Here is a 22,992-nt window from a genome sequence, read left to right as displayed (position 1 = left end):
AGATCTTCAAGATTTGTGAGTTATCGAGATCTTTTTAATTTAGGTATATCAAATATAGCTGCTACTACAGCTCTTGCTCTGCTTATCTTAATTATACTTATTCTTAGAAATGAAACAACCATTTGTATCCGTTTGCATATCAATATATTTATCGATTTCCTCATATTATCGAGTGTCTTGACACATATTTTTACTGATACATGCAATATATTGGTAACTCCCTGGCGGAAATACATTTAATGCTTTTTGTTAGACACTGAGACGTTGAAAAGGTAAAATTGTACGAAGTTTGGGCTTGTAGGAAGAGTACCTACCGACCGGCCATGTTCCTCATGAGGGTCTGTATGTATGTATAAGTGGGGTACACGGGTATATGTTGTTTATCGTGTATAAGTTGTATAATAATACGAATACCATTGCCGTATATAACTATAGTATTTAAGTTTGCCTTCTTAGGTATGCAGCAATATTTGCCCAACTGTTTTATTCCGTATTCTCTATATTGCAATGAGTTTGTTTGTATTGGCCACATTCACGCACACACTCGCATGCACACATTTGTTAATATATTTTGATTAAACTTCATAACTTTAATACCTGATCATTACAGTTTAGTTTTAATTAGTTTCGCTATAATTGCATACTTGTATATTATTTGTTCTCATATTATGTGTATACCGCGTGTTTTAATTTCATTTAATACCCGCATCTTATGCAAATGGCGGCAAACATTTTTCAAATTTTCAAATTCAAATTTAATGCTCAACATTTAACTACGTAAACAACACAACTCATCGCTTAGGCTTAACCATCTAAATGAAATTTGTATATGGCATTTTTATATTTATGTTAAATCACTCTATAGTATGGATTTGCATAGTTGATTTGCTATTTTTCCAACATTCAATTATCTATTTTATTTATTTACCATAAATGTTTTCTGCCCATGCAGCTGTTTTTTGTGGTTATTGAAAGGCTAGCGTTGTCAAATATTTTTTCACACTAAACGCTCGGAGAGGCAGAGGCAGTTAAATTATATGCATATATATATTTTAAAGCGATTGAATGCATTAGGGGGGATCGGGCGGTAATGGTGGGGGTAAATTAACCAGCAGTCAGATGCTGTGAAGCATATAATGGGCAGCAAACAATTGTTCGAGTAATTTATGCACTCAATTGCACTTTCATGATAGCTGCGGCTTTTCGAATCTGTTCCTGATTTGCTTATACTCAGATATGTCAGATATATGTATGTATGTATATGCACTGTGTATCGGTGGGTGTGTCAGTGGAGATTTTAGTGGTGAAGAGGGGATCTCACTTCTGCCAGTTTCAATCGCCGGCTATTAGTGGCGCAAATTTAAAGCCATAAATTGAGTGGGATTTCTATGCAAAAATAACTGAAAAAAAGGGAAAGGGCATTTGCGGGAGTCTGGCTCTCGTAAAAAGTTGTAAGCTCGTCTAGGTTTTCCTTTGGTCTCTTGTGCTCGAGTGTTTGCAATGTGTGTTTAGGCTTAGGGATTACAAAGCTACAAGGTATGCATGTACATTGTACAACAACGAATCCATGGGATGCACACATCTCAACCGAACTTTTGAAATACACACTTGCATTTCGGTTTGTCTGCGCGTTGCAGGTAACTTAAAGCTGAACGTTTCGATACACACATAAAGCATTTGTTAGTCACTAATAGTTACTGGCGAAGAGAAAATCAACAATCAGTTAGGTTCTAGGATATGGGGCTTGGTGTTTCCTTAAAAGGTGTTAGGTGTTAGTATTTGCTCGCACCGGTATGGGAATATTTCCCTTATATTGTCTAACTAGGTAAGTAATAAATACATCTAGGCGTGGGGTTTATTCAATACAATTTGATACACTTTGGTAATAAGTATGATATAATCAGCTAACAGCTATCGACCAGTACTTTATCTAAAACAAACTCAAAGGGGTGGCAAGGTCAAGCCAAATCAAGCGGTTATCAATTTGTCAATAGTCATCTGCTTTGGAGTATCTTTGGTTACTTCACATATATGTATATGTATATTCCATGTTCATTGCTCTATATTTATGTGTATAATACTAGGCTCAGTTTGTTGTTGTAAGTGGTACATACAAATTACAAAGAGTTTGGTTTGATTCTCGATTTGATTTCGGTTCATCGTCTCTGAGCGCTTCGTTCACTATTTTATCAGTAAATATCTTGTGTTTTGTATTTTGTATTTTTGTAGGTATAACACTGTATTCATCTCAAAAGTTCATTAAAATAAATGCCTTTTAGTTTGTTTGCTGGCACTTCAGTGCCGAAGTGTTTGTATCTGATAATGTAGTGTAAATAGTTCCTTGTTTAGTTGGTGGTGGGTGGTGGGGTCTGGGCTCAGTTAGTAGTTGGTTAGTTAGTTGATTAGTTTGTCTTGGCTTGCCTTTGAGTGTTGGCTAAAAGAAGGGCCGAAAGAGGTTTGAGGAACCCGCTCCACTGGCGGAGGAGTTACGAAGAAGCTGTTCGGAAAGCTCTAAATCACTCCGGAATCTCTTGGAAATTCGCATGCGAATTCAGCACTTGTGCATACACATTTCGCAGGACTCTAATCCTGGGCCCTGCGTCCGTGTATGCTGCTGCTTGTATTGGTATTGCTATTAGTTTTTGGGCCCTCTCAAATGACACTCATGCGACGCCTGCCATTTCCGGTGCCCTCGGCTCAGTTGGCGTTGGCCAGTGTCTCGTGGCACACCTCCATGTAGTCCGGATCGTGCATGATGCCCTTTATCATGTCCTTCAGCATTGTGTAGCGTGGAAATATCGGATACATCTTTGAGCTGCCGTACTCTTCCTGCGTGTTCAGATGCGGATTAGAATAAAACGTGAACTTTCCACCGGATGCCACTCACCTTCAACACACGGATGAGGTGTCGCAGTCCCAGATACTTTTTCAGCAAGCGATACAAGTCGTTTATTAGCTGCGTATTCTCGTGTTCGATTTGGGCAGTTGTCATATCTACGAGTGCATTTATCTTAAAGAGTTTTCTCTTTTCAATGGACAGAGGTCTGACTTCACTTACGTTCCAATCGCTCCATCCGCTCCCGCCGCTCAGCCGCCTCCTCTGCCAGACGGGCGGAGGTCTTGACTCCTTCGCCGGACTTCTGGGTCTTCTCCATGATCGAGCAGGCTCGCATCACGTAGGAGGGCACCGTCTCCTGCTTCTCCTGCCGCGGGATGTCCACCAGGGTCCAGTACTGGGTCTCCAGGCGGATGACTTCCTGCGGGCCATTAGATTAAATCTATATCATTAGCTGATTAAACGGAGGTATTTATGTCTTATGGAATACATATTTCGCAATCGGCTGATAAGCAAGCTATGTCAAAAAAAACCCATGCTAAAGAATTTCGCGTAGGCGTTGAATTTAAATATAATAACTCTAGTTTTTATCAGCATAAAAGAAAGAATGTTGATTGATTATCACTTCTCCAGGAAAATCTCAACCGCAGTATTAATATACTTAATATTAAGTATATACTGATTTATATATTATAATAATTAATATACTGATGAACAGTAAATGCGAACCAATGTCGCTTCATCAAAGAGCGGTTTTAATTTCAGTGCGGTTAATATTGAACAGATGTTAACTAATCTGCAAAGTTAATTCAAATATCCCAACTTTATGCGGAGATTGTTCCCTTTTTACTGACCTTAATCATCAGCTTGAGCATGGGGTAGCGCTGGAAGATGTTGCGCTGGCTCTTCGAGTCGCCGTACTTGTTCATGAGGTTGATCAGGGCTTTCTTGGCGGTCTCGTAGGACTCCTCCAGGCGGAGGCGCAAGGATCGCAGGCGCTCGTTCGTCTCGATCACCTCGTCCCGCGTCATTCCACTGGGCGCCCCCTCGTCCTTCACATCCTGCACGATTCGGCGCACACTCTGCGTGAACTTGCCCACGAAGTTTGTGGTTGCTGGATGGCGAAAAAAATGTATAAATTAAGTGATAAAACAAAATATGTAGTAAAGTAGTAGTTAATTGTACGGAAATTGCACGAAACACTGTCATTCATTATTCGGAATTTCAGTAGACACGCGCATTAACCCTTAATTAATCTGCGATTCATGCGGAAATTGTTCGGCTATGGAAAAGTCAAACTATTATGCCATGATGAAATCGCATCGTAAGCGCCACATTTTATTAAAAATAGATTTTTTTCACTTATTTAATATTTGTTTTTCCCTTTGGTTTCGGTGAGAATCGAACCCACGACGCGAAACTTTATGGTGGTGTATAAGCAGATCGCGCTAACCGGAGCACCACGGCCACTATCAGAACACGTATGCCTTATGTTCGATTTGTTTGCGTCTCTCTTCAGAGGCCTTGAACTCATGTAATTTGTACAATTTACAGATAATTTAAAACATTTTTACCAAATAGAATCGGATGTTTCGTTAATTTTTTTCAAGTCAAGGTATAAAATTTTATAAGGTGTATCTTGGAAATCGTTTTAGTTTCAATTTCTTTTCTTATTATTATTATTTCAAATATGATTTATTTACTTTAACTGTAAAATTTTGTATATAAAAATGTTTTTTTATTAAAAATAATCTTATTCATAAATATAAAATTAATCAATATGTGTACGTATAATAATTGAATTATATAAAGATTTGAAAGAATTTATATAAATAGTATATTATACCTCGTAGAGTTTGTGTATGACAGAACAAAAACTAATTCTGGCCTTGATTATTTTAAAATTAAAACTTATGCTTTTGTAGTAACGAAAAGTAGTAAGAATCCGTAGCGCTTAATGAACATTTTCAAATAAAGACAAAATTCAAAAATTGTTTCGTTCCAATGGCGTCATAAAGCCTCTTGCAAAATTTTAAATTAAAAGAAACATTAACATTCATTTGCATTTCGGTTTTTATTGGTCGATGGGTCTAGATTTTCACGACGTCCATTATGACAACGAATGGGAAAACTCCAGCCTCAACTGAGAGCCGTTTAATGAGCATTTCGTTGAGATGGCGAAAAGTGCAATTAGCATTCATCATTCATTGTCAGTCCGTTTCAGCGTCCGTAAAGTCATGCAAAACGTGACATATCTCAGTACCCCGATTCATATTTGTGTTTTGGTCGTGCCACCAGAATGGGCTCGTTGATGGCTGATTCTGGTGGTGACTTGAAACGCGGCGAATTAGTCGGCATTGCATCCATCTGGATTTGGATGCACATTCTAATTGGAAACCCGGCCATCTGTGGATTCAGACAGAGGCGTGCCCTTATGCGGAAAGTGCACTGTTAGTTTCCAGCTGTGAATCATAATTCCGGTACAAAGAGCCCGCATTGTGGGTGTTTGGAAAACTCTAATTGCCGCTGGAATTACTACGGTCAAGGACTTTGGCCGCTGACGCCGATCGTGACGTATCAACCTGCAAAGACTTTGAGCACTTCGCTAGTAATCACAATAACTGGTATGAGTCTGTGTGGTGCTGGCATTACAATGGATATATTGTTGTCTTAAGAGAGTGGCAAAGAGCACACAGCTCGTTCGCTCTTATTTGCTTATTAAATTTTTGCTCGGCTCGAAGCTTATACATATAGTCGAATGCCAAGAGGAATATCATCAGTGCAAAGTCGAAAATCTGGCGGTAAACACTGCTGTGTCGCGATCCGCGAGAAAAACATAAAAAACAAAAGCAAAACAAAAAACTGAAAACGAAAAAACAAACAAAAGTGAGCACGATATATGATAAAATCAAAGAAAGGCAAAATAACAAACGAAATATATACATATAACGCATACATTGGTATATGTAGATACATAAGTACATACATCGCGCCGAAATAACTTTAGAATAAACAGAACGCCAATTGAACTGAAAACACATGTGTCAAATGCTGAAATTAAGAGAAACAAAGAAACGCTCTCTAAAAACTGTTCAACCAGTGCGAAGTTTTGAAGTTAAATTGCCATTCAGTTGTATCTCGAGATGGCAGCATATCTGTTTGTTCCATCTGCTCGATCGCAACTACATATCCATATCTGGTGGGGCATGAGCTTTGCGAGCGTTTTGCCTCATGCTTATTGGCGTATCGGTAGCGGCTTGGCAAACTCGGCCAATGTTTATCGACTCGCTCTCGACCAGTTGGCCTTTTGTACGGCTTGTGCTTTTTGCCAGTGCAGCAATTTCTGAAAAATCGCATTTAATTCGTGTTTGTGTTATTTATCCCTCTCCCTCGCTCGTCTTTGGTCCGATTTTTTTTTTCAGTACTTCGCTATTGCCTTCGGTTTTTGCCGGATTGCTAAATATTCAAATTTTTATAGAATTTTTTTTCCAAGATAACATTTATGGTGCTTCTTATTACCTCGCATTAAAGTTAAGTAAAAATATAAATGTTTATTTCTTGATAACGCCACTTTATAAAATACAGATTATTTCAATTCGCCTATGGTAAAACATGCGGCCCTCTCATAAAAACATTTTTTTATTCGTAGTTGAGCAATTCATCTGAAATTTATATATGACTGTTGCACATTTCCTCGAAAGTCATATTAAACTTTAAAATAAGAATAATACTTGGTAGTTTTGATATATTAAAGTGGAAATGGATAACATTTTTTAATAATGAATATATATCCTTTCAAATAAATTTCATTGAAGTTTTTTTATTTACACACCTATATTTTAATGTCATTAGCAAATGTCTTATGCTCGATTGTACGTTAGATAACAACCAATGGCGCTGCGAGCTAGTATGGTAATATGAAAAGCCTTCAACAATTATAGAGAAGTGCCCATTGTCATTGATCAGAACAGCCGTTTAGGTGGGGAAACACATCTTTCAGCCAGTTAAACTCGTTTCTCAGACTGCGGGATGCAAACTGGATCTGTCCCAGATCTTTGAGGACTGAGGACACTTCACAAGTAAGCCGCTTGCGCTGTTTCACTGGCTGGTCGACTGAACTGCCGACAGTTCATAGCTGCTGATGTACTACATCAGTATCACTTATTCGGTAGATAAAGTGGGGCGGTGGCCTGGTGGTGGGGCGGTCGGATGGCGGTGGGACTAGAAACTCTTTCGACCTTCCCACCCAACCCACTGATATCAGCGAAAACGACAACCCACAGTTTGTTTGACTGCCGAGCGGAGGAGAGACGGCTAATGAGCAAAACGGCTTTTGTTTGTCTTTTTGGCCCCAAAGTTCTCCATCGCTGCTCTTCCTCGGGCTTCCAGCTAAGCAGAGTACCTGCGTAAACCAGTTTTTGCTAATTTGACAAAACACAAAGCAAACAAAATAAAATATATAAAAAAAGCCGACATATGTAAGCTTTTTGGTGCGGGGGTCTGGGCTCAAATATGCTGTTTGTCTTTGGGCTTTTGCTGCTTTTTTGAGAACGAGTCTGAGACTAAGAGCACATAATTTCACCAACAGCAAACGAAACGTGTCGTCGTGCCGCTCATTGTCTTCATTGGAGCTGAAAGTATCTGTAAGATACATTTCGCTTCGCACATAATTAAAGCTCTGCACGTGTCTACATTTGTGTGGGTGCCTACACTTGTGTGTGTGCCTCTTTGGTCCAAAAATGATTCAAGTTCAAACGTCTTTAAGAAGGGGAACCCCGTCTTTAGTTTGCATTACATTTTTATTTAATTGTTGACTCCACTTCGCTTTATTCTTTTTCTGTTGAAATATTCTCTGTTAGCAGCTTGCTGACGTCGTCTTACCCTTATCAGTCGTAGACTTCGGGATTTCCAAAATACCTGGGCTTCCACTGATATTACTCATTGCTCAAACACGGGTCATGAATCTTGAGTCTTTATAACTTGCCCATGGCTCATCGTGGTCACTTTCCAGAACGCAAGTGTTATTTATAAAGAAAATTATTACCCATTAAGGCATACTATGATATATATAAGGCAGCGGCAACCGTTTAATTGCATGTTGCACGAGCGAACAAATTGCTCGGCCAGTCTAACTTGGCTTATATTAAATTTCCCTAAGCCCAAAGCCACAGGCACGCGTCGAGAATTAAGGTTGGGTGATCACATACTATATTTCCCACGACCCTTGTGGCTTGTCACTCCTCTTACTCACTTACAACTGCGGTGAGTGAAATCATATTTTACTGAGATGCGGAAGCCGGGAAATTCCTCGTTTTATGCACTGCAAACTCGTTAGAAGTTCTATTTGCATACAGTAAATAGTAATAACTATGGTTTATGCCATGCAGCAGTTTACTGAAACTCTGACGTAATCGAATTCAAAACCAGTCCTACTATTTGCATAGCCCATTTAATGGCTCATTTCTGTTCTTTGTGTGTGTTTTTTTTTGGCGCTAAACATCACACTAGCTGTCAACGGACTTCAGTTTTCATTTGAATACCAGGAAATTTCGAGCACCTAAGAAGTCGTCAATTAAAACTCGAGCTTCCATCGTGTCTAAGTGTAATTTGATCGAAGCATTTCAGCAAATTCGTATAATTAAAACGACAAATTAATGGTTTTAGGTTGAATAGGTGTTGAGTAAAAGCTCTAGTGACGAAAATGAGTAACTTAGCTATAGCGACTGCGATTTCCAAATACGCTAACAAATTATATTTTTTGTAAATATTTAATGATGCATAGTTTTTTTTTCAACAACATTTGTTGTTTAATTAAACTTTATCTTTTCAAGAAGCTGTCTTCTAATTGTATAATTATAATATCATTGTGAAAACGTATAACCACAAATGAGTTCATAAAAAATGTATAATTATACAATATAGCGTGTGCCATTTAGATCTAAGTTGCGATTTTTATATCCGCTGACTAATGAGCAGCAATTGTTAAATACACAGCCACTGAAATTATGAATGGGTTCAAAGTTTTGGAGCTCAAGAAAAGATCACTGAGTATTTGGTCATGCTCAGTGGCTCAGATGGTTTTATGTCACGAGGATGAGATCATACGTACGTATATAAAAACCATGAACAATGGCTCTGGCTGACTCTCTCCCAATCATTCTTGCCACCCGAGCTCATCGCAATTACCATAAGCCATTGTCTGCACCGGGAATCCTGATGGCTAATCACACTAAATTAAGTTGAAATGCGAATGATTCATTTGCGAACTCACATGTATTTTCCGATTTTTGGACACGCTTCACATTTTACCTGCCGAAATTCGCATTGTTTGTCACACTCGATTACCGCTGACCTTCCGACGGCGGACGTGAATTTGTATGCAAAGGGCGTGGCTCGACCCCGCCCATCAATAACACAAACTAAACGTCTCGACCTCGCTAATCCCGGTGGCACGTGCTGATTACCAGCACTCCCCAAAACCCGTCACCCGAAATCCGAAATGCGAAACCCAAGCCCAATCGCAATCCCCATCCCTGGAGCCATCGAGTTTGCTCAGCGTGTTTTAATTAGTTCGGGATGGCAAGGACTAGGTTCGCATCGCAAAACACTTTCGGTTTGACTAATTGACCGAATTTGGGGCGCTTGTTAGGGGCACACCCCTGCCAACAGCCCCATCAATCATCGAAAAGTCGAACATTTCGACACGCCTCTGATTTATTGAAATCGTGCAACGTGCCCCTGCATTTCGAACATAGCCAAACTGTAAGCTGCAAACTGCATTTCCATGGATGTGTCATATGGATGCCTAATCCTTGGGATTAGTCACCATTATCGTGGTTGACAAATGCCACCTCAAATGGAGCACAGTATCATTGTTTATTGATGGCAGAGATCTGATGAATGGGAAATTAGAAATGCTAAAGCTGTGTAAATGTTTTCCAACAAAGTAAACCGCATGAGGCAATACGAGATGAGCAATGTTCTTGCTCGACAGGTAAATAGGTTGGCCCCACCTGTGAATAATCCACACGAAAACCTCAAGTTAAGTAGATTTTGGGCCACCATTTTTGTTTCGGCCAAGTGACCAGATTGGACCGCATCTTGGCAAAAGTTTGCGATCATTGGACTTTCGGTTTATGGGTCGCACACAATCCACAGATACTAACTGAGTTTTGTGGGCCACCTAAATGGCTCAATCAATAAGCAGCTACAACTCCAGGATATTTCCGGTCAAGTTGGGATCTTACATTTGACCATAAATTCACGGGCCCAAATGACAGCTAAAGTTTCTGCTCAAAACGCCAATTTGCTCGCTTTTAAATTGAATCGAAGCGTCGAATTCAATTATTATTTGAAAATTTCCAGCTTTAATGGTGGAAGAGAGAGCTGGCTCCTATTTTATGGATATATTTAATATGCACTACGGCGCATTGCTATAAAGCCACTTAAAATTTAATGTATGAATCTTAGGGGCCGCAATGGCTGGGAAGGGGGAATGGGGATGTTTGCCTGAGCCTGGCATTTTCATTAAAACTTTAAGTCACTTTTGGTGCCGTTATTTGATGCTACTATTTTGCATTATTCAAGAAACTGCCGCCCTCGCCGCAGTTGGGCAAACACAAGCTTCTCAAAGAGCCCAACACTCACACACACTCAGTTACGCTCATATGGGGAGGTTGCAAATCCTTCGGATTCGTCCTTGTCCTTGGCAGTATAGTAGGTATAGTAGGCCCGACAGGCAACACAAATAGACGTGTGCCCAAATACACAAGCAAATGCGTAGCAAGGCACACATGGGACCCGAAAATCGGAGACAGGAAGATGGAATCAGGATGGGATCCCTTCTACTCGGGCCGTTGAGCCACCGTTTGAACTTTGGCATTCAGAGCTGCGACGGAAAATGAGCTCGGATAACGAGGAGCGGGCTAAACAAATATATTGAGGGTCATATCCATACGAGGAGTGACAAAGGACAGGCTGCCAGGCAGTCCAATTGAAGCCGCAGTTTAGCAGCCGCACAAATGCGGAAGCGTGCAGCATCAGCAATAAGTGGTAACCAACAGTGAGTAACGGCTACAGCGGCCACCATAATGGCAATCTGTCAGCTCTGGCTAAACTAAACAATGGCCGCAACACACACACTCACACACAAACCCACTCATATGTGTGCACGCGGAATGGACAGGATAACGCATCCAGCCAGCGAGACAAATTGACAGACAATTTAGCTGTCAATTGTGCGTTGCCCGCTCGGTCGACAGTTGAACCAACATCCTGCCATTCGACGAAGGACATTATTAGGTTTGCCCCACTGTCAGATAGACAGAGGCCAGACCCACACGAATCACATAATTCCAGCTTGAAATTCATCGATGAGGCATATTCATATGCATTCATTGGCCAGAAAGGTATAAATGGAAATAAGCGCATTTTCATTAGCATGAAAGTCATATATCAATCCTAAAATGTGTGTATGCATGATTTGGTATAAACACAGGCAATTAAAACAAATGCTTTCATGCTCTGTCTTTTCATAAAAAGAATAATACGAATAAAAATCTGAAATATATAAATTAAAGGATAGGTGTCCCCAAAGTTCACGTCCACAAAAAGTGGCACATAAAACTCAGTTAGAGCACACCGGCAATCGTGAATCTCCGTGTTGTCTTTAATCCGAGCAACAAATGCAAAGCACGCAGAATAAAAACGGCGATTTGCCGGATGACAGTTGAGCCGATCCGGCTGCAGGACGCCCAGAGTGCTTAGGGCGTTTGTCGGTGGGACAATGAATACGCCATTGTAAGTAGCTGTAAGCACAGCTGCTTACTGAGGGGCATTTATCATACGCCGCGTGGGCCAGGCGTTGACATAACAATTAAGCGAATTGGCGGTGCTTAGTGGAGGATGGCGGTGGCAGGGACAAAATACCTGGGCTGATAATCGCCATCTTCAGCTATACTTCATAACGACAGGCTGCCACTGACATTTACCATTCCTTTTCGTACGCTTTGCCGCGGCAAGGATATTTATGTTCTTGCCACTTCCTCTTGGCCAAGACATTCGGATCCCGCTGGCTGAGTGCATATAATTTCGCTGGCTTTAGCTTCGGCTTTGCCTAACTTTTGCAATTAGAACTGCAGCCAAGTAGCCAAGTAGGCAAGTGGTTGCTCACAAAGTGCCATCAACTTTGGCGGCACTTCAAGTGGTTGTGGAGCACCAGCTCTTCCAGACCACAACCGCCTCTTGCTTGGCAGACTGGCACTTGTTGTGCTTTTAACATGTTGATATTGTTTTCCTGGCCACCCAAACTCCACCCATTCCTTTTGATCCCACCTCCTCGCCCTCCTGCTCCTGCCTGTAATTTTCGCAATTTTCGTTTGCGGCTCGTGCCGCTGTCACATGGCAAATCTCGAATGTCGGGCATCTGGAATGAAGTTAAGTTCCCATGAATGTGTCAGCCCGTCTGTTTTTGTTTCCCCTCGTTATTGTGCCTGTTTGTTGCCATCAGCGAGGACCAACCAGAACATACAGGACAAAGCCCAATGACAGTTGGGATACATGCTGCACTGGTCATCCTTTGTGCGCCGACGTCCCTGATGTACGTTGAAAGACCCAGCCACCTTGATAAGCAAGTTCCGAGGCCCACCTACACCAGTCAGTCCACTCAAAACCCTTGACTCGGGCCGAAGGTGGAGCCAATTGACTTTTCTCAATGCAACTGATCACTGAAATGTGGCTTACAGTACGTATCCTCCTTCATCTCGGCCAGATGTTTTATAGAAAAATATTGCAATGTACTGCCTACATTTCGACCCGGAATGAGCAACAAAAACCTGACAGAAATGGGGAAAAAACATTTTCCACTTGCATTGTTTTCCACTGGTGGTTGATGATGCCCCACTTTGCTCTGTGTGTGTGTGTGTGTGTCTGTGTGTGAGTGTGCGTGCCGCATAAATTTCATTTTGAACAATAATAAGAAAAGTTGGCTGTCGTTGGCCTGCAGGGCAGGCTTCCAGTCAGATCAAAATCACAAACGGCAACAATGGTGGTGTTTTTTGTGTGAGCATTAAATAACAAAAACACCGAAACAAAAGTTCGTTGAGGAAGACAAAAAACAGAGAGCGAAAAAAACGGGCGACAGCGTGCCAGGGCCATGTTACGTATACGCACCATTGAGCGGCCAAATCGCATTACGCATTCGCCATGTGGTCGGTGCAACCTTAATTACAATCCCCCTGCATTCGCCCAGCAGGAGTGACCCACATTGATCTCGCATCGACCGGAACATCACAATTATGCAGTATGCTCCGAATTGGATTGCTTTCATGTGGATGCCACCACCTGACGGCATTTGCATTCTGTTGCCGTTGCATCTACGTGCCTCGCCGTGATGTGTGACACTTTGACACTTGAATAGAGCTAGGGATACGCCCAGGATAACTCTGTCTTCGCCTCTGTGGCGACGTCATGCTCTAAGCCAATTAGGTGGAACAAAGGCAACCACATCTAACGCCATCGCCACGTGTTGCTCTGGCATAAACAATTTATGAGCGAATTCTTTCGAAGAAAATACCATCAGGGCAAACCGCAAACACTCGGTACGCACAAAAAGTATTAAAAAACTTAATAATCATTATATTTGGAGAGGGGGATTTACTCACAATTTTTTGCTGATCATTAGCAACGGCGTCATGATGAGCGTACCAAGAAAAAAGCCAAGCCGTTTATTGCGTATTTTTAGGTCAGAGCAAACAGTGGATTCAATATGGCACGAGGCCGGAGTCCCGAGTGAAGCATCTTCTTACCTCGCTGCATGTTTTCCCCACTGTGTTTGCCTTTAATCGCATCTGCAATGAGTTTTCCGACTTTGATGAGTTTGTGCTTGCTCGCCCGGGGCCAGCAACCGAATTTCCATATCAATTAGCAGCCCTGGCTCCGATCGAACATTTCCGGATGTTTGCGCAGCCCCACCGCTAAAGTATACCCTATCTATATCTGTATTTGAATAAATAAAAAACTAATGAAATCCGATTTTCCGTGCCACTTTATGGCTTTGCCCGCTATCCAGTTACTGGCCAGCAAAACAAAGTATCTAAAGGCGGAGGCCACGGAACATGTTGCTTCTACGACACTGGGCAGTAAAACTCTGGACTTTTCCCTGTCCAAGGAAATTGATTTTTTCATAGCGATTGCTTATCAATAAATTACGTTTACGAGTCCATAAAAATTCATTTTTTTGTTTAAGGCCGAAAATGTTTTAAACGTGAGCCTAATAAGAAGTATTCGGAAAAATTGTATGCAAGCATCTATGAATATCTTTATATCACAATCAAGATTTTCTGGATAAATTTTCTTTTGTAGTCAATTTACTTTGTAACTAAACATTTTTAAAATATTTAGATAAAAAACTTAGATATCTTTAAATAAATGGGATATTCTGAAACATATCTTCTGCCGCCTAAAAAAATCTTTTAAAATATTTTCGTGGTTTTGAACTCTCTCTGCTGTTGGCCAGTGTAATCGACCTCGTTGGCAGCTTGTTGGCGACAGGAGCAGGAGGTGCGCCACACTCGGCTGCCCACATCATCTTTTCGGGGCCACAATGGGCGCACTTACGGGCAGCGGCTCCGTGTTCTCCGTGTCCGGCCCAGGTCACAGTTCGTCCGGGTTCAGCTGGGCTCCGTGTACCTGAAGGTGGCAGTAGGTTAAATTGCATTCGCCCCGTTGCCGATAACTTTCTAATGAGTGGTAATCGACGTTCGGCTTTATGTGTGTCCCGGCCTGGTGGATACGGGGCGTATGTGGTACAAGGTTTGCCGCTGGTGTCGATGTGGATGGTAGAATTCGGAAAGGGTCCTTTTTGTGGCAACATGCTCTTGAAATTTAATTTGCCTTTGTGAAGCGCCACAAATGGTCGCTGCAGTGCCACCGACTGTGCGCTGAGGTGAGCGCTGCAAGGACTTTGCATATAATTATGAAAATTGTCAGTGGACAGCAATCGTGCTATGAATAATGCACCATTTGGCTCTGGCTTAATTAAAAGCGTCATATTTCATATGGCTAATGGTCGAGCTGTTTTTCTGACCTGTCAGGGGATTTTCTTTACCCAAATTTTGATGGGTTATTCCACTTTTTATCACATCAACTAAATCCAATTAGGCAGGGCTGCCAGTTATTCACTTAACCATGCTAAAAATATACCTTATGCAAACTGGTAGCCATCATATGGCCCAGCAAATTGGATTACTGAGGGCTAAAAAAAACTAAAATAATACAAAAGTCGAAAAGCTGTCAGTGCCCGAAAATTGCGGTCATTGGGGAAAAAAAAACATCCAAACTGAATATAGAATATTTCACAGAAAACCAATTAAGTGCGAATTTTTTGGTATCGTTCCCACTGTCAGTGATAATATTAAAATTGAATATTTAATAGGAATTCTATGGACAGTAAAGAGGAAAGCAGCATGTGTGTTTGGTGCTTTTATTTTCCAGCTTATTCATATTTATGATGCAGCGCCTGCCGCTTGTGTTTTTCCCCTTTTTGCCAGCTTGTTTTCCATGCTCATTTATACATCGGCCACTTGTGGCACGCTCGAATTGCCGTTGTTGTAGCAACAAATGGGGTTGGCTATTCGCCAACAAACTTACAATTTCCGTTGGCTATTCACAAATTTGGGAATCGAGTTTTAGTGCTTGCTGCTTCAGGTTCTTATGTTCTTGCCGTTCGTGTTCTGACCCAATATTTTCAGCTTCAATAAACCGGTTTACTTGTGTGGCTCAGCACCCCGTTGTCCAGGATTTCGATAAAAGTGCTGCTGTGTGTGTGAGTTGAGGATATGCACAATGTGTGTGGAGTTGCAACGTGGAATCTGTTAGCATACTTTTATGGGCAACAACTGCTGCCGGAAGAAGGAATTGCATTTTGCCAAATTTATTTCGGTTTATTCGCCCCCACTTCTTTCCTTCTGATTCACAACAAATTTGAATTTAGCAATCACCGCAAAAATGTTGGGGCAAAATATGCAAACAGTTTGGTAATTATTAAGTGCAAATTAAATTAGTAAACTCGTCAGTCAAGGAATTTTCAATTACACACCAAAAACTTAAAAATATGATTGTCATGCGGAATGTTCGGGTTCGCGTGATTTATGATCTAACATAGTATATAAATCATCCGAAGTTCCACGCCCTTCTTTTTCCCCTACCATCCACTAGATGAATTCCTACGGTTTCAGGTTTTCTCCCTAGCTGGTAAGCCAATGCTTTTTCTACTCTAATTGGTTGTCTTGTTAGCGGAAAAGACAGTTCGAAATTTTCTACTTAATAACGAAACGGAACCCACTAGATAACAACCAAAAGGAAAATAGGAATGAACAAAAGGAATACTTTAATAGGAAAGTTTCATAGGCCAATGATAACAAAACGAACTTTTATTATTAACAGGTCAACAACTAAAATGTGTACCAATGATTCAGATGCTTTTCAAACAAAGTGTTCTGAAAATAGCAAAGCTGTCAGGAAAATAATGATGAAATTACGTACTTTTTCCTAAGAATTCTCAATAAATGTATTGTCATTATATCTATGACGTAGAACCTCGGTGATATCTTGTTTGTCAAATTGAAGGCATTTTCTTATCGCGGCTGCGAAAATGAGGCATCAAAATTGCAGAACATCTGTTCAGTATTTTCTCACCTACATATATCAGAGCACATTTATGAATTTGCTGCAGTCTGATTTCAACATTCAAAGTGTAAGAACATAATCGGAAGTATTGAAGCTAGAATTCGTTTCGATTAGTCAGTCGGTTAGTTCGAGCAGCAGAAATAGCACAGAAATAGTCGGCTTTGGAATATTAAAAGGCTAAAGGCGGCTAGAGTGCTTGGCCATTGTGTGCGGTGTCGAACAAGTTTTTCCGCTTGGAAACGCTCGGCGAACAGGACCTCATTGGGTTACGACTGGCAGCTTCCGAAGTGGCCGGGAAAAAATAAAATAGTTATAAAAAGAAATAAAATAAAATAAGGAATGAGGATGGCGAGTGGGGGTGACGAGTAAAAAGCAAAACAGAAAGCCAACGAAAGTAATTCAAAAGTTTGCCACAGAGCAGAACGGGCGGCAAAAGCCAAGAAAAATTGAACTCAACTTGATGTCTAATTTAAAACAAACCCCAAAACCAAGCCGGGGCAAACCGAGCCAAGCCAGATCCTGATCCCGATGCCAGAAGCCAGAAGCCAAAACGAAACCGCAACAAAATTTACAACTTCAAAACTTTGCCAACGGCGGCTGTCCTGCCTGATGTGTGTTTGAGTTTTGAGTTTCGGGGGAATGTTATTTGTGTTTTTTTTTTTTGTATGGTTGAGGGGGGTGGGGCCAAGTACATAATTGAGATTGAACTGCAGGAACAAAGTTGAACTAATGCACAATCTTTGCTGGCTGCCAATTGCAGACCCGCCAGCCAACCGAAGGAGATGAATCGAACTTCGCTGTCCAGTGGCAGCACCAGCCGCAGACTTCCGGCTCTCTTGTTTGTCCTGCTGCTCTGCCTGGTGGCCAGGACCAACGGTCGTCCTTCGACAGAGGACGAGAGCGACTTGGCCATCATTCCGCCGGATGCCGACAATGTGGAGGTTTGTGTTCGGGTCGAGCGTGAAATCCAATCCGGCGTTGCTAACAATCTCCCTTTTGGCAGATCCATAAGGTTAAAATAGTGAATGGTGTCATGCAGGAGGATCATCCGGTTATCATGTACAAGGAGGACTTCGTCAGCGAGGATTATGGTGAGAACAACAAAATACAGAACGTCATTGAAATCTCACATGCTCTGACCTTTTACTATGCATTTGTTTAATATGTACTATCCTTTCGTATAGATCCAACAAAAAGCGAAACCAATCCTAGTCACCACAAGAAGCATAAGCGGACGCGGCTCCATCATGCCAAGCAAGTAACAGATACACAAAAGAAGGAGGACCAGATCCTTTTCGACATTCTGCCCGACAAGCCTATCGTCCTGGAAGAGGACCTCAAGGCTCTCCCGCACAGCAAAGTTGAGGCAGCCCAACTGGCGGAACCCATCAAGGAAGAGTGGCTGGCCAAGCATCCCAAGAAGTACCACAGTCGCCAGCGACGACAGGCCCATGGAAGCTATGAGAAGGTCCTGCAGTACTACTATGGCACTCCGGAAATAAAATTTGTGTCCCCCTTAACCTACACGCAGTAAGAAAAATGCATATTCAGTGGCATGGATGAGCACTTACATGGTTATTTTCTCAACCATTTCAGTTTTCGCATTTCAGTGAAGGGTAAGAAACCTCATCTGGTGGGGCCTCCGAATCGTAGGAATCAGGGCCAAGAGAATATCCCAACACCAGACTCAGTCGGTTCTAGAGGAGAATTTGATTTAGAACACAATTCAAATCAAGCGGATGCGGATTTCTCGATCTACAACCGTTCATCTACTACTACTCCCGGGCCAGTCTTTCAAGTCAATGATAGCGACTTTGGTAAGTTGAGAAATACCCTTTAATTCCTTTAAATTTGGATCAGTTGAAAACATGGCTTTTCGTGTATGTTATAGTTTTAAAAATGACTGAACTCATTCGAAACGTGATTAACATAGGTCTTTGCCATCTAACCGCCTCTCAATTTGCTGTCTCCGACTATCGCTTTGTCTTTCCAATCGACCTGACCTTTTACCAACTTTTCTAAATAGTGACCTCGGCACCATCGGCACCCTCGGCACAATCGGCACCATCGTGGCGTCCGCCGAACGGCCTCCTCCGGCCGCCCCCCACCCGGGCTCCCGTTGTGGGACTGCCCACCCTGCGGCCCAATCAAAGGCCGCCCCCACAGACAGCTGGGGTCGATAGTGAGCCCAAGGTCAGCAGGTGTGTGTGGGCGATCGTCAACTGCTGCACGGGCGAGAGCAAGAAGGTGCGGTACAACTGCTTCGAGGAGTTCGGATGCCATGGAGCCTTCTGGGACATCAATCCGTGTGCCGATGAGGGCGTGAAGCAAGGTGCGCTCACCAAGGTCCTGGACGCCTTCCAAAACCAATAAGCACTGAATTGATCCACTGACTTGGTCAGATTGTCTCAAACGCAAGCTTAATTTATTTTAAACATAGATTAAGTTACAGCTTTTGTAAATATACACCTTTCGGCTTAGCATTTTCATAACAATATTTCGAATTTTAAAGCATAACAGTTTCACTAAAAGGCTGTCGTGAATAATTAAACTTTAATATTGAAGAGTACACCAATGCTGAATAACTATGCTAATCAAATGCGTTACTCGTTTGGATACTTTAAATGTTGATGCAATGTGGAGATTTCTAAGGGTGCGTAGATATGGTAATGGGTATCTTACAGTCGGAACACTCGACTGTACCATCCTTTTATGTTTTTCTTCTTTTTATTTTTTATTTAAGCTTCCATAACCCGGTGAAGGACACAACTAACAGAGGGTTTGGTTTCCAATTGCCACACACATCTATTTTTTCAGCTGTGCTGTCAATTATCGCATCCACTTCGTTACATCCAAAAACCAAATTAAAATTTATCCATTTACTCTTACGACTTGAATATGTTTGTTTAATTGGTTGCCAATCGAGTGTCCAGACATGTAATCCGCTCCCAATTCAATTGCAATTACACAATCCCTTCAGCCATATCAATTAACCAGCTGCCAGGAGTCCATTGGCCATTGATGCCATATCTTTTAATTGGCCGTCTATATCGTGCCGCAGAACACAATTTACACCTGCAAATCCAATTGCAGCTGGATTGTTTTGGAAACACACTAAAGGATATAATTATGTATCTTGTTCCTTCATAATTGGCACATGCATGCACACGTACACAGAGCCAAATGATTTGGTGTTTTACTAAGCGTAATTAACTTTTCAAAGAGATATATGTACTCTATATATGTACCTTGAACTACATCGAATGCCTTGAATTATCAGATTAATAAAATTAATACAATGCAAGAGATCCTTACTAATTCGCAATAAAACCGCAATTGTTATAATAAATACTCAATCATGTATCGCGGTGTATGTGCTCCAGCTGCTGTTGTTCATTAAAGCCCAAACTCAAGAGCGTTGTTTCATTAATGGAGCTCACAAACAGAGGCTCCCAATTGGCGAGAGTGCACACAAACATAGTCATACACCATCGAGCACCCACCAACTTGCACCTTAGCCCATGGTTTACATGCTGATGCCTCTTAATTGCAGCTGAACTCGTGCCCCTAGTCGGATTCTCACCGCCCGTGCCTGCTCCATCCATGCCAGGCCGTCGTCCGTCCTCCAGGAAAGGTAAGGCTGGCAAACCAAACCGCAAAACCCACGTCCGCCATTCACAGACCGACATTCGAATCCCGCTTCCCTTGCAGATGCCTTCCAGTTTCCCAAGGACATCGGCTACCAGGAAAACAGCAAGTGCCAGCGCGCCTCGAAGCTCTGCTGCTCCCAGAGAAATATTGAATCCCTGTTCGAATGTTTCCACCACCACGGCTGCACCGAGAACCTCGCCAACATTATCTCCACCTGCTCCTAGGAAACGGGGATGTCAATGCTCCACATGTGTCCACATATGCATTGCAAATTTGCCTGCTGCACGAGCCTCGCGTTTCGATAGCCCCATTTGCAAGCTTTAGGATTCCCGGATTAGTCTTGGAACTTGCTTATTAAATCATAAATAACTTCTAGTCGGCTTTGCCAGTGGGGCTGGCCCAAATTATTAAAGAATATTCTGTATTGAACTAACCAAATTCGCGATTTTTATTAATGATTCGTCGTCATATGGGTAAAAATATATATACAGACATTTCCAATTAAAGCATTTGAGGCAACCAATTAAAGTTAATTATTTTTCTCATGCCTTTTTGTCTTTCAAAGGGGGAGGAGGAATGACTTATTTTTCATATTTTTTCCAATTGACTTAAATGTTTTATTTCCTTACACTTCATTGAAGATAAATTGCAGAAATTTAGTATTAATTGTTTACTAGTTAGTAAGCAATTGCATTTCTAGAAACTAATTTCCGTGCAATTGATGGTCGCAATTGAAGGTTTTCCCCACCCTTCGTTTATTTCTTTTCCATCGCCAGCGAAAGTCCTTTTCCCCAACACCTCTTGAGAAAAGGTCCTAGATAACGGTACAAAGCAGGACAGCGACAGCTTGACAACAAATCTCCGCTGAGTTAATTTGCCAGCCTAATGTCATTTCCCGTGGTATTCAGGGACCCAATCGCAGGACGTAAGGCGATTACGCAGTGCCACGCCCAACGCCCCCTTTTCGAATTGTGTTCAGCTGAATGGATCCGTTTCCTAAGTATTTTGTTGAGGGCATCCATGATGGGCTTACGTTTGGCAGGAATTAAGTCCACGGCACTTGGACGCTGCTAGTCTAAACCTTTTTTGCAGGAAAATACTGAACTTATTTATATGATTGGGCAGAAGAAAATATCTATCTTTGTTCTTTTAAAATATTATAATTTCCCTTCTTTTGATTCAAAACTTTAAATTGCAACACAATAATGTATTTTAGATACTTTATAAGTTAAGTAAACCATTGAGAGATCCTAAAACTTTTTGAGTAGAGTTTTATAAAAAATTTTATAAAAAACATAGCTTTAAGCAACAATAACAATCTCAAAGTCCAAATATAGTGCATTTCAAAGTGCTAGCCGGTTTTTCTCAGTGCATGGACTACTTACCGCTTCCGCTGTCGTAGGATCTGGTGGTGGAGCCACTGGTATTAGAGCGCTTTATCTCGCGTCGCCCCATTTTGCTTGCGGTCGGCTGCAGGTACTCCGGGTTCTGAGGCTGGTGTGTCTGGTGATTGGGCGGCTGTTGATCGGGATCCCTGGACACGTGGCACGTGGCAAGGAGCGCACAGGCCGTGGAGGCAGCCGCTCTGGCAACAGCCGAGCTGTACTGACCACCGACTGTGGTGCAGGGGGGCTGCTGCTGCTGCTGGTGGTGCTGGTGCTGGTAGTGGTGTTGCTGCAAGTTCAGGGACGGCGTGGAGACTGCGGTGCGTCCGCTGTGGTGCAACGACGCCTGGACAGGAGCGGTGGGCGGGAACTCAAAGTAGTTGGCCTGCAGATGATTGGCCAGCAAATTGATGGCCGGTTTGGTGGCCAAGCCGCTTGAGTTTTCCGCGTGGCTGGTGTGACTGGAGCTGCTGCTGCGCCTGTGATGGTGGTTCTGGTACTGCGGGTGGTGCGGCAGTGGGTGGTGGTGTGGATGCGGATACGGATGCGGATGCTGGGAATTGGAATTGGAATGGGGCGGAGTGCTGCTGCTGCTGTTGGCGGGATTGACTTGGTGCGGCGTGGGCGGCGGCGGGGGACAGGCGTTGTTGATGCTGCTGCTGCTGGCGGAGGATGATTTGCGCAGTGATGATGGTCTCAACCCTTTGACAGGGTACAATGGGTACTATCGTCCGGCAACGCGTACCCAATCGCGGTGGTCACTGTTGTACCAAATACCTGGAAAATATCAAAATATTTGCTACAATTATTCTGCATGTTGAGTTTTGATTGCAAGAGTAAATCATAACGATAACGCACCGCATCCAGTATTTTGAATAATAATATGTATGTATAATAATCAAAGTTTATCAATTACATTTTATATAAATGTAGATTAGGATTTTTTCTTTAATGAAACTAACACTACTGATTTCTGGTAAGCAATATCCCCTACAATTTCAGATAGAGCAATATATAACAACCACCAAAAAGATGTGCTGAACTTTGCTATGTAATCGCTATTGTGTCCCATCGATAAGCGGACATTAACTGCATGCATGTGTAGCGGGATTTGGGGCAAAGTGCACTTAAAGCCAATTCCAGTGTCGACGCGTGTCCTGCATGACAACGCAGATTGCTCATACGCCCCGTTAATGTCCGCCATTAGCAACGCCATTTGGGACAGCTCGGCCATCGTCGCACAGTGGTTCCCATTGTATGAGGAAATAGCTGTCATATGAACGATCAGTTTTAAATTATGTGTTAGTATAGAAAACTTTTTCGTTTTCAATTATTTTGCAACGAAAACTTGGAATTCTACATAAGAAATTAGTATATATATCCAGGTCGAGCTTAGCGAAAATTGTATGCTATATCATATAGCTGGTATAGGAA

At 42.1% G+C, this 22,992-nt stretch overlaps 2 protein-coding genes across 3 annotated transcripts; one reads left to right on the top strand and one right to left on the bottom strand.

Annotated features, from left to right (window-relative positions):
• Nucleotides 1-127: 127 nt before the first annotated feature.
• Nucleotides 128-22,374, bottom strand: LOC6727260 (angiomotin). Its single transcript, XM_039295451.2, has 6 exons — nt 22,336-22,374; nt 21,559-22,282; nt 3,691-3,950; nt 3,059-3,257; nt 2,888-2,994; nt 128-2,829 (listed from the first exon to the last, which is right to left on the bottom strand). Exons 1-6 carry the CDS (start codon nt 22,372-22,374, stop codon nt 2,698-2,700), a joined length of 1,461 nt encoding a protein of 486 aa, XP_039151385.1. The 3' UTR covers nt 128-2,697.
• LOC6727261 lies at nt 17,283-20,611 on the top strand. 2 transcript variants are annotated; one of them, XM_016175749.3, is made up of 7 exons: nt 17,283-17,463; nt 17,526-17,613; nt 17,707-18,052; nt 18,119-18,339; nt 18,549-18,854; nt 20,076-20,156; nt 20,234-20,611. In XM_016175749.3, the coding sequence occupies exons 1-7, from the start codon at nt 17,305-17,307 to the stop codon at nt 20,395-20,397; spliced, it is 1,365 nt and encodes a 454-aa protein (XP_016033788.1). In that variant the 5' UTR covers nt 17,283-17,304; the 3' UTR covers nt 20,398-20,611. The 2 variants fall into 2 exon arrangements, with proteins under 2 accessions (XP_016033788.1, XP_016033789.1); XM_016175750.1 differs by lacking the exon at nt 18,549-18,854.
• Nucleotides 22,375-22,992: the final 618 nt, after the last annotated feature.

The sequence above is a fragment of the Drosophila simulans genome, chromosome 3R (genome assembly GCF_016746395.2).
Source record: "Drosophila simulans strain w501 chromosome 3R, Prin_Dsim_3.1, whole genome shotgun sequence".
Classification (NCBI taxonomy): Eukaryota; Metazoa; Arthropoda; class Insecta; order Diptera; family Drosophilidae; genus Drosophila; species Drosophila simulans.
This window is presented reverse-complemented; position numbering and strand designations above follow the sequence as displayed.